The sequence below is a fragment of the Carya illinoinensis genome, chromosome 9 (assembly GCF_018687715.1).
Source record: "Carya illinoinensis cultivar Pawnee chromosome 9, C.illinoinensisPawnee_v1, whole genome shotgun sequence".
Lineage (NCBI taxonomy): Eukaryota > Viridiplantae > Streptophyta > Magnoliopsida > Fagales > Juglandaceae > Carya > Carya illinoinensis.
This window is the reverse complement of record NC_056760.1, coordinates 33,991,961-34,004,006: the sequence shown is the minus strand read 5'-3', so window position 1 is coordinate 34,004,006 and position 12,046 is coordinate 33,991,961. Positions and strand designations below refer to the sequence as shown.

Below are 12,046 nucleotides of genomic sequence, written 5' to 3'. Positions count from 1 at the left end.
GAAGGGATGTAATGTGAAGACATCTGTTAACGTCATTGAGCCCCCTTACATTCTAGGAAAAGATTTTAGGCTTCATTAGACAACCATGCCCCCCACCCGTTCAACCTATCCCTCCCCACACCTTCTTGATATCATAATTAATTTAACTTTTTAAACATTTCAACTTCCTGTTCCATTTTACTGTAGATTTCAAGGTAGTGGATCTTCTTGCTTCAATTGCAATTAGAAGAGCCTTAAAGCCTTAAACTGCTCTTCAAACCCAACACAAGCTATCCCCATACACTCTTGAACTTCCTTCACTTTTTTTAGCACCCAGTCCAACGTGAATTTAAGCTAGGTTTGGAGAGAGAGTACATGACGGGAAAGCACTATCCACCTTTTCCTTGTCTTCCTCTACCTCGCTGACCACAATCTCTAAAGAACAATCCAACTGTATAGCACCCTTCAAAACCTCTGTTGATAACCCTATACCTCCTTCGTCACCCCTAACCACACTACAAAGAAAGATAGAATTACCGGCGTTGGTTATGCACCGACAACAGTCTAAAAAAATGCCTCTAATTAATTCAGGGTGTTTTTCTACCGGCAAAACCGTCTGCCGTTAATGAAGAGTCGCTATTTCCATGTTCCGATATTTGTGCAAACGCTGGTATTTGTAAATCTCATTAGCGGCATTTGTATACAATTTAACGGTATTTCTTAAAACATTACCACAGTATCTACATTAACAGCATTTCTCAAAATGCCACTACTTTATCGTTGCCATCCCCTAGCATATACTAGCGGCGTTACCATAAACGCCACTGTTACTATATTGCCAACCCATCATATAAATTGGTGGCATTTAAAGAAATGCCGCTAATAGTACATTTGTGGTGGCACATTGAATTTGTTAATGGTATTTATCTGACCATCGCCACTTTTTTAAATAGTGGCTTTATGATAAATGCTAGTATTAGTAATTTACCAACACATCATATAAATTAGTGGCATTTATGTAAATGCCACTAATAGTATGTTGGCGGCAACACATTGAATAATTTAATGGCGTTTATCTAAACGCCGCTACTAGTACTTTGCCGACTCATCATATAATTTGGCTGCATTTATTTAAATACCATTAATAGTACTTTAGCTAATTTATTAACGGCATTTATCTAAATGACGCCAATTTTTAAAATAGTGGCATTAACATAAATGCCGCCACATTATATTGCCAGCACATCATATAAATTAGTGGCATTTATTTAAATGCCACTAATAGTACATTGACGGCATATTGAATTTATTAATGGAGTTTATATAAACACCACAGTTTGTTTTTTCTGGAATGTGGCTTATTGTAAACATCGCCTCTAATTTGTGACGCCCCCAACTCCCACGTACGGACACGTGGAAATCGAGACGTCGGGATGATGACAACACGGGTCACACATCTCATCGCCAAGTGTCAAGTGTGTATATAAACAACACGTGTATAATAAAATTAACGCAGCTGGTAATAACGTCTTTTAACTAAGTATCAGAATTTTGTTTAAATATAAATTCGCTTAAAACACAAGTGTACCAAAATATTACAAGTTTAACATCATTTTAAATCCAAATTACGTAATATAAAAACTAGTAGAGATAATTTTTAATATAAAACAACTCCAAATCAATACTCTGGTGAAGCCGCCTCCTCGGGCTCAGCCTCATCCTCCTTAAACTCTGCATCAAAATCTACGGTACCAAAATGGTGCCACAGGTAAGTAATAATCCAAGCGCCACAAGATAAAAATATATTATACTCAACAATATGCATGAAAGATGCCGAATGCACATGTCTCAAAAATCTACATTTTTCCACGCACACCAAAAGTCTCATTTAGCCCAAAATATTTCCTTTAACCAAACATCGCCATTTTTCCAGAAAATGGCCCAAAATCCGAGTCTCAAATCCATTTCCATTTTCATTAACCGAATACATCATGACCTCCCCTAAGGGTCATCCGCACACCCTGGCTACCTTCGTCACACCACGGGTAACGACCATGCGTGTGACTTCGTAACGAGTAATGCCCAATTCTGCGCCCAGCACATACGTAACCAAACATCCTCTAGCCCTTGCCAGCAGAGGGGCCATGGAGTCGGTATGAGAGCATTATCATCCCGCCCGCTCCCGTTGTCGCTCAGCGATAACTCAAGGGACGTCACTCAGTATATTATGCTCCTGAGTGATTGGAGGAGCTCCACCAAGATAATGCCCCATCTCGGCTTGGGGTCGTGATACACACGCACCTGAAAATCCATTTAAACTGATAAAACTAGTTTTTTTCAATTTAATACATGCACATGAATTCACCATGCAATGCACACCTCAAGACACAATTTATCCAACAAATCTCAACATCAACAATAACCAAACAACTCCGTCCTCAATCCATCCGACCCCCGACTCCTCGGACTCAGTCCGGAATAACCAACCAGTCAATGAATTTATGGTAAAAGTAATAATATATTCAAATCTAAAATAGTGTTTGGAAAATACTTACAGCGCTATATAATAATTTTCGAAGGATCAAGAGGTTGCAAATGGCGAAGAAAAAACAACGTAACAGTGTAAAATACACTGTGGCCGTGGGTTGTAAAATATCTACTTTTGAATGGGGACGATCCAAGACTTGGCATTGATAGGGAATGACTTAGAAGTGTTTATGAAGCTAGTGGAAGAGAGAGTTGGCTGTGGATGGCGGAGGAAACGACGGTGGAAGTGAAAAATGACTAGAATAAAGATGAGCTCGTGGGAGCTGTTCTAGCAACGGATCGGAGCTGGAAATAGGTAGTTTAGGACGATAAGAGGTCGGTGATGATGCGGTGAAGAAGTGGTGGCCGGAGGTGGAACGATGACGGCGAAATGGGTGAAAAACCGTGCAGCTTGGAGGAGCCCACGATGGCTAACAGCGGCACGGGAGGGGCTAGAATTTGGTGGAGAGGTGCGCCGGCTGGAGGGGAAGAGAACTGGGTGGGTGGTGTTGTACACGTTGGCAGTGGGTGGCAGTTCTGGGTGACAGAAGGAAACCGGCGAAAATGGAGGGGAGAGAGAGAGAGAGAGAGAGAGAGAGAGAGAGAGAGAGAGAGAGAGAGAGAGAGAGAGAGAGAGAGAGAGAGAGAGAGAGACGCGTAGGAGAGATCCGGAGGAGAAAAGAAGAAAAAGAAAGAAAAAGAGAAAGAAAAAGAAAGGAGAAAAAGAAAATGAGAAAAAGAAAAGATGGGGAAAAGAAATGATGTCCAATCCTCACATCTGGACTCTAGAAACTGATCCGATGAAAACAACTTTAAAAGCTATAAAACGAATAAAATAATTTAAACACCATATTAAGCTAAAATATAATAAATAACTAGTAAATACTAAAAACATAAATTTAAATCTAAAAACAAACTAAAATAAATTGAACAGCAAGTTAAACTCAAAACAAGAATTAATATTAAGAAAACTCTACAAATTAATTTTCACAACTAAATAAATCCAATTAACATACGATACTTTAAAATAAAAGAACTAATATTTAATTAAATTAAAATACTCATTCAGTGAAAATACACGTAAAAACGGAATATCACATAATTTATTGCCGGCACATTTTTTAAATTAATGACCTTAATATAAATGCCACTACGAATATGTTACAGGCACATTGCATTAATTAACGACATTTAGAATGCACCAATAAATATGATATCCCACAATAAAAAAATATAATATATCAATTAATAATAAATATGATATAGTGGGTCATTATTCATATAATAAAAAAAAATTACAAATCAAAGCACATGAAAGTTCTTCATGGATAATTCTTCTTCACATTGTTTGTCATTAGCTTTAGGACCATTTCTTTTATGGTTAGTTCTTCTTCATATTTATCCAATAGTTCTTTGAAATTGTCATGCAATCATTGAAGCTGGAAAAGATCAAAAAGTTATACTAAATTAATAGAGAGAGTAATATATGTAAAAGGAATAAAGCGTAGCAGGTTCTATGTATAAATGGATGGTACATTTTCTTAGAATGTAGTCAAGGTTATAACACATATCACTCTCAAAACCTGTAAATGTCATACAGCACAAGGTGGCAATTATGAACCACATTGTGCAAACCTCTCATGTGAGTGAACCATGCCTCAAAAATCTAAAAAAGCTTTGATCTCATTTGTAAATGGAATTTTTACTTGAATCATATAGGTAATTCCAATTAATTAATCTTATCAGTCTTCCAGACTAAAAAAAAAAAAAACCAATACCCGTGAAATCGTGTTTAACCAGACAAAATCAAGCAGTGCAAAATTAATCAACTACAAAATTAATTGTTTTAAGATGCTTTGCAAAATGTTTCTTTGGGTAATATTCAATATCATACGATCCTCAAGCTGGAGAGCTTCTAATCTAGTCGCTGAAAGAATAAAAGTCCAGATTCAAACATTAATGGGGAAGAATAAAATGCTCTGCAGGTGTATATATCCTACTAATCAAAATCTCAAAAACAGAGCCTGCCTGCAACAATGGACTAGGTCATGCAACACAATCCAGAAATAGCATAAGGAAACCAAGAAATGTAAACCAAACCAAGCTTCCTCAATCCATCGGCTGTCACCATGGGCAGCTTTACCGACTGATTAGCATAAGTAATTTGAGCACCTTACTCACTGCCACTATCTCCACTTCATAACCCAAGATCCTCATAAGCATACAAAGCCAATAATTTTACCAAGACAGAAACATCATTAAATTCAATCTTTGGCTCTAGAACGCCAAGATTTTGTTGGCAAATAGCCAAAGAGTTTGCAAATATAGAACACCAAGATTTTGCAAATCCTCCACATTAGTTATTGACTAAATAAATTCAATCTGGTTATACCTTGGCCATTGGACTAAATAAACTCAATATGCTTGATTTGCATAAACTAATTTTAAAACACAACTCCAATACACCTTAAAGAATTAAAACAAGTTTTTGCAAGCACCTAGCCAAAAGGACCATAAGGCCTAAAGCCAACTTTAAAATAAAACACCACACATGGTAACCTACATCTGGAACTTATGAAACGTCAAGACACAAAAATGAGCACTCAGAAAAGCAATCAGCATGACCAAGAATTTCTAGACTCACCGAGAAGAGGGTGCTGAGGTGGTGGAACTGAGTGGTGCGGCAAAGAGCACGAAAGCAGGCGATATCCGATCCCTGTGAGGGAGAGAAAGTGATGAGGAAGAGAGAGAAATAGAGAGTGAGAAAAACCGTGAGACTTATGGTGCAATGGTGAGAAGTCGGGGTAGTGGGTGGCTGAGCCGAGGTTGAAGCTTCGAGATGGAGGAGACACCAAGGGCGACAAAACAATGGAAGAGAGCGGAGGTGCCACTGGACCTGTGCTAAACGTGGCAATGACGTTGTATGTCGGACGGACAGATGGACACACGTACATGTCCGGGCAGGGAGGTTGTTGATGGAGCAACCATTCGGTGCAAAGGTGGGGACACATGATGGCTAAGGAGAGGTTGCCGTTCTAGGTGATTAATTTACGATTGGACTGGGTAGCTTGCGGTGGGTTCGCTTGACACATGGAGTTGCGGTTTAAGGTGGAACTGGTGGTGGGTTGCTTTGTTTTTGATACAGCAAAACAGAGATAGTTGCTGGGCGGTTGGATGTGTGAGGCAGCACTTGACAGAAAGAAATGGAGAGAACAAACGACAATGAAGTTGCGCTAACAAGACATGAATATTGAGGGAAAAGAGGCCAGTGCTTATGAGAGGCAATTATGAGGACGAGTTGCAGTGTGTTAATTAGTAGTGAGAGGGAAGTTTAAGTTTTCTTGAAAATTTGAGGCAGGGACTAGGGAGGTTGGCGCAAGTTTTCATTCGTTTTTGTTTTGAAAATGTTTTGAGGGAACTTATATATGGGTATATGTACACACGCCACCACTCATATTATTAGTCTTCTCGATCCTCTCCTCTCTGGGTGAGGTTTCTCTCTACTATAGAGTGAGTCTCTTGAACTAGTCTCTACTGGTTCGAAGAGTTAGTGATGGAGGAAGACTTAGCAAGACAATGGGAGGGGCTTTGCTTTACTGAGAAGGAGAAAGAAGGGCTGGTTCTACCAGCAAAAGTACTGCACAGTGCACTGCATTATGGCAAGTATTGCCTATTAGCAATGATAGTGTCGGAGAAGTTTATAAACAAAGAAGCATTCAAAGTCACTATGACTAAGATCTGGAAATGTGATAGCTGGGTCCAGTTTACAGAAGTTGGATCCAACAAGTTCCTGATTGAGTTTAACTTGGAGGAAGACATGAAAAGAGTAATTGCAGGAAGACCCTGGTCCTTTGATAGATGGCTGATATGCCTGCAGCCATTTGATAGCAGCAAGTCAATTGGAGAAACCACCTTCACTAAAGAGGAGTTTTGGGTCCAAGTTTTCAACATGCCTTTTGGGTGTATGACACGGGAGATTGGAATGCAGGTGGGCAATAATGTAGGAAAGGTGGTAAAAGTTCATGTTGACCAACGAGGCATTGGATGGGGGAAGTTCTTAAGGATAAGAGTTGAAATAGACATAACAAAGCCTCTTCTCAGGGGGATATTCATATCAGTGGAAGGGAAGCAAACTTGGATCCAGTTGAGGTATGAGAGACTACCATCCTTTTGTTTTAACTGTGGCACAATCAAGCACACAACACAGGGGTGCATTTTAAGTAGAAATGAAGAAAAGCAGCAGTATGGAGCATGGCTAAGGGCAGCTGCTCCTAGAGAAAGTGACTTGCTGTTCAAAAAGTATGGCAATGACATGAACCCAGAAGCTGAACCAGAGAGGCAGTCATGGAGGAAAAAAGAGGAGGTAAGGGATGAAGTCCAATCGAGGCAACACAGTAGTCAGAAGGTAGATCAGAAACTGACCAGGGAAGTCACAGACCCACGTTTGGCTACTGCAACACCTACTGCCAAAGGACCAGAGCAGAGTAGATAGCAGAATGACAGGCTTCTGACCTCTCCAAAAGCAATCACCAAAAAGGAAAGTCTGACACCACCTTTCCAAGAGAGGCTGCCTACTACCAAAATAGTGAAGGAACAGAACCAAATGTTATTGGCACAGACAGTTGAAATGAAAAGCAAAAAGGATGGCTCAGCACCCTTGGTAGCTGTAACCTCGAGGGACATTAAGGCCCAAGCAGAAGCACTGAACCAGCTTATGACTGACCAAATTAAGGAGTTGGAACAAACTACAAAAAAATCCAGCTGGAAAAGAAGAGCTCGGGATAACTATTTTGTAGGCCTCAAGTTAAGCCCAACAAAGATACATGCAGGCATCCCAAACCACAAGAGAAGGCCCATCAAATTGCTTCAGGGAAGACAAACCAGATCCATAGCCAAGAGAGCAAGAGGGGAGGAGAAGGTACCAACGGAAACACAACACTTAGATATGGTGGAGGCTGATTTACAGCCCCACCAAGGGTTATGAAGTGCCTAAGCTGGAACTGTTGTGGGCTTGGGAACCCACTGACAATTCAACACTTGCACCAATTGGTGCAAACAAAGATCCCAACTTTTGTTTTCTTGATGGAAACAAAGGCTAGGAGGAGTAGTGTTGTAAGGCTCCAGAGGCAATTGCAATTTTCCAGCAGTTTTATAGTCGAAAGTAGGGGATTTAGTGGAGGTCTGGCCCTGTTCTGGAGTGAGGATGTGGTTGCTGAAGTTCTGTCATACTCTCAGCACCATATATCTTTACTGATTCGTGGGGACTCTGGTGGTAGAGAGTGGACTCTTACAGGATTCTATGGAAATCCTGACACAACAAAGAGAAGGGAGAGCTGGCAGTTACTACAAGCCCTCAAGCCTACCATGGGGATGGGCTGGATGTGTATTGGTGATTTTAATGAGGTACTTAGTTCAGGGGACAAGAGTAGAGGTAGACAAAGACCTTTCAACCAGGTGGAAGCCTTCAGAGCAGCAACTGAGTCATGCTCTCTTTTTGATATGGGGTACGTTGGTAATAAGTTTACATGGACAAATGGCAGGTCAGGACAAGCTTTCATCAAAGAAAGGATTGATAGAGCTTTGTGTAATGTGGAATGGTCTGAACTATTTCCTTTTTCTAAGGTCTACAACCTTCCAATTTTAAGTTCAGATCACTGCCCCATCCTCGTTTCTGTGGAACAATTTGAACTTGACTCAACCAGAAAAGATAGACCATTCAGGTATGAGGCCAGCTGGGCCTTGAAGGAAGATTTCTATGAAGTTTTGGAAAAGGCATGGAGTAAACCGAGAAGGGTTGATGGCAAGCTATGTCAAGTCATAGAAGGACTGAACCAGTGCAGAGTGGAATTGGTAAGGTGGCACAAGCAGTATGCTGGTAACTACAGAGTTGAACTAAGGAAACTTTGGGATCAGGTGACTGAATTACAAAGGGATAATGAAGGCCACCTAACAGAAAAAATAAAGCAAGTGCAAAGTAAGATAGAGAAACTGCTTGAGGAAGATCACATCAGGTGGAAACAAAGGGCCAAACAAAAGTGGTTGAAAGAAGGGGATAGAAATACAAAGTTTTTTCATCAATGTGCTACACAAAGAAAGAAAGTAAACCAAATCAAGAGGCTAATCGATGATAGTGGGCAAGAGATCACATCAACATCAGGGATATCTAATCTATTCCAAGAATATTATCAAGATTTGTTCTCCTCCTCTAACCCTGTGAATATTGCAGATTGTCTAGAACCAGTGGAGGCCACTGTCACAGAAGAACAAAATGGAATGCTGATGAGGCCTTACACTCAGCAGGAGGTAAAAACTGCTCTCTTTCAGATGGAAGGGCTTAGTTCACCTGGCCCTGATGGGTATCCTGCATATTTTTATCAAAAACATTGGAACCTAGTGGGTGCCCAACTCAGCAATGCAGTATTGCATGTCCTAAATGAAAATGGAAGCCTATTTGAAATAAACAGCACCTACATCACCCTTATTCCTAAGAAGAAAAATCCAGCCAAAGTCTCTGAATTCAGACCCATATCACTGTGTAATGTATTATACAAGTTGATATCTAAAATCCTAGCCAATAGACTCAAAAAAATACTCCCCTCCGTGGTGTCCCCATCTCAATCAGCCTTTGTCCCAAACAAACTAATCACAGATAATGTTATTGTTGCTTTTGAGGCTCTACACACAATGAAGGCTAGGATGAAAGGAAGGGAGGGTTATATGGCCTTAAAACTCGACATGAGTAAGGCATATGATAGAATAGAATGAGAATTCCTTAGAAAAATCATGCATAAGATGGGGTTTTGTCACCAATGGGTGGACCTAGTTATGAAGTGCATAGAAACTGTCTCTTATTCTATTTTGGTAAATGGAGTACCACAAGAAGCCTTTCAACCTTCAAGAGGGATTAGGCAAGGTGATCCCATTTCACCATACCTTTTTATTCTATGTGCAGAAGCACTTAGTAAGCTCATAGGTAGAGCTGAGGCAACTGGTGCAGTTCATGGAGTACCAATAGCAAGAGGCCTCCTTCGAGTGTCTCATCTCTTTTTTGCTGACGATAGCTTTTTGTTCTGCAAGGCCAATGCTTTCGAGTGGGGAAGGTTGATTAACCTACTGAGAATCTATGAAGAAGCTTCAGGGCAAAGGCTAAATATGGACAAGACATCCATAATATTCAGCAGGAACACCTCTAGATTAACCCAGCACTACATCCTTTTTGTGGCAGGAATGAGGACCTCTATGACCTATGAAAAGTATCTCGGTTTGCCATCCATTGTGGGGAGAAGCAAAGCTAGCTCTTTCAAAAACATTCTAGATGCAGTCAGAAGAAGGGTTAGTGGATACAAAGTGAAAAGCCTATCTCAAGCTGGGAAAGAGGTATTCATCAAAGCAGTGGTCCAAGCACTTCCCACCTACACAATGAGTGTCTTCAAGTTGCCCAAGACCTTGCTGCAATCCATCAATAATGTCATCAATAATTTTTGGTGGGGCCAAAGGGAAAGGGAACACAAAATCCATTGGATTTCATGGAAAAATATGGGAAAAGCAAATCTGAAGGGGGCATGGGATTTAGGGACCTCGAGTGTTTTAATATGGCAATGTTATCTAAAGAATGCTGGAGGATTATACAGGAGCCTGACTCACTTGCAGCAAGAGTTTTGAAAGCTAAGTATTTTCAAAATAGTCCTTTCATGTTGGCCAAACTGGGGTCAAAACCATCATTTCTGTGGAGAAGCTTCATGGCAGCAAGACAGGTGGTGAAAGCAGGATCTTGTTGGAGGATTGGCAATGGAAGAGAGGTCCAAATTTGGCAGGAAAGGTGGCTTGGCCACCCAGTGCCCAGGAAGGTTACAAGTCCAGTAGCATTACTTGACAGCAAGGCAATGGTCTCTGAACTAATTGACCAATCCTCAGCTCAGTGGAAGGAAACACTAGTGAGGGAGGTCTTTGAGGAGAGGGAAGCAGATTTAATACTACAAACTCCTCTAAGCTCAATGAATGCTAGGGATAGAGTAAGTTGGCAAGGGACAAAGGATGGCAGGTTTTCAGTAAGGAGTGCTTATCACATGGAAAAGACACGGGAGCAAGAGGGGAAGGGTAAGGCATCTTGTAGCAACAGCCTCAGACAAGTATGGAAGCAATTGTGGAAGCTAAGGGTACAACCAGGTGACAAGGTGTTTGTGTGGAGGGCATGCCTGGAGGCTCTCCCAACTCGAACCAACCTACAGAAGAGAAGGGCAGTGGATCATCCACTATGTCCTGTGTGCCATCAAGAGGAAGAGACAGTGGTGCATGCAGTTTGGAGCTGTGTTTCAGCTAGAGATGTCTGGAGCCTAGCCTCTAAGAAGCTTCAAAAAAGGAGCCAGTCCCCTGCTTTGTTTGTGGATCTCTTTGAATCTCTCTTGCAAGAGTTGGATGAGGTAGCTATTCAAGAATTTGTGGTGGTGGCTAGGAGGGTTTGGTGGAGGAGAAACTGCTTTATTTTCAATAATGATTTCAAACACCCCAAGTCAGTGATAAGAGAAGCTCATGCTACTCTGACCCTGCTAAATGGAGAGAACAACAACATAACCACCAACCCCTCTCCAACCTGCCTGTCCCCTGTTGTATGGACTCATCCCCCACCAAATTGGTACAAAATCAATTGGGACAGCTCAGTGAATAAGCAGAAAAGCCAAGTGGGAGTGGGAGTGATTGTGAGAGATTGTAAGGGACATGTCATGGCAACCATGAGACACAACAAGCAAATGTACCCTGACCCTTTACTTGCTGAGTCGTATGGAGCACTTCAGGCTGCTAAGTTTTGGGGTGGATTTGGGCTTAAGGCAGATCATCTTGGAGGGTGACTCCCTGCAGGTGATAAACACCCTTCATGAAGATAGAGAAGGCTTTAGTAGTGCTTTAATGTTCTTGTATGAGACAAAAGTCTTGCTGAAACAGTTTGCTAAATGGGAAATTTCTCATGTTAGGAGAAATGGTAATGTGTTGGCCCATGTTTTAGCAAAAGATTCTCTATCCATTTCTGATTTAGCTGTAACAGTGGAGGATGTTCCTCAGTGTATTTTCCACTTAGTTCAATGAAATGGTACAAGAGTTTTCCTTCAAAAAAAAAATATTATTAGTCTTCTCTTTCCTGACTTGGGCCTTTTTTTTTTTCTAATTTCTTTACTAATATTATGCTTGTTCAGTACTATTTGATCCAAATATTTCAATCTTCTCTGTAATTAAAATATATCATATAATATTTTTTATATTATATATAATTATATTATATAATATATATAATATTATTTTATTATATCTATTATATATAAGATAATGTTATTATAATTTTATGTCTATAGAAAATATATATAATACTATTATTACAATCTTAAACTTGATAATGTTATCATATTTATTTGATCATATGCTTTAACTATAATATATACATTAATAACATTTTAAAACTTAATAAATTCTCAAAATATTCCTTTTGATAATTATATTAGTAAATTAGTAATACTAATTTATATTAGTATATAATGTATATTAATTATAA

The 12,046-nt window shown here is 40.1% G+C and overlaps 2 protein-coding genes across 2 annotated transcripts; both read left to right on the top strand.

Annotated features, from left to right (window-relative positions):
* The first annotated feature begins 6,058 nt into the window (after positions 1-6,058).
* On the top strand, positions 6,059-6,997 carry LOC122277023. Its single transcript, XM_043086906.1, has one exon. It carries the CDS (start codon positions 6,059-6,061, stop codon positions 6,995-6,997), a length of 939 nt encoding a protein of 312 aa, XP_042942840.1.
* A 590-nt stretch (positions 6,998-7,587) lies between these two features.
* LOC122277021 lies at positions 7,588-9,270 on the top strand. Its single transcript, XM_043086905.1, has 2 exons — positions 7,588-8,479; positions 8,732-9,270. The coding sequence occupies exons 1-2, from the start codon at positions 7,588-7,590 to the stop codon at positions 9,268-9,270; spliced, it is 1,431 nt and encodes a 476-aa protein (XP_042942839.1).
* Positions 9,271-12,046: the final 2,776 nt, after the last annotated feature.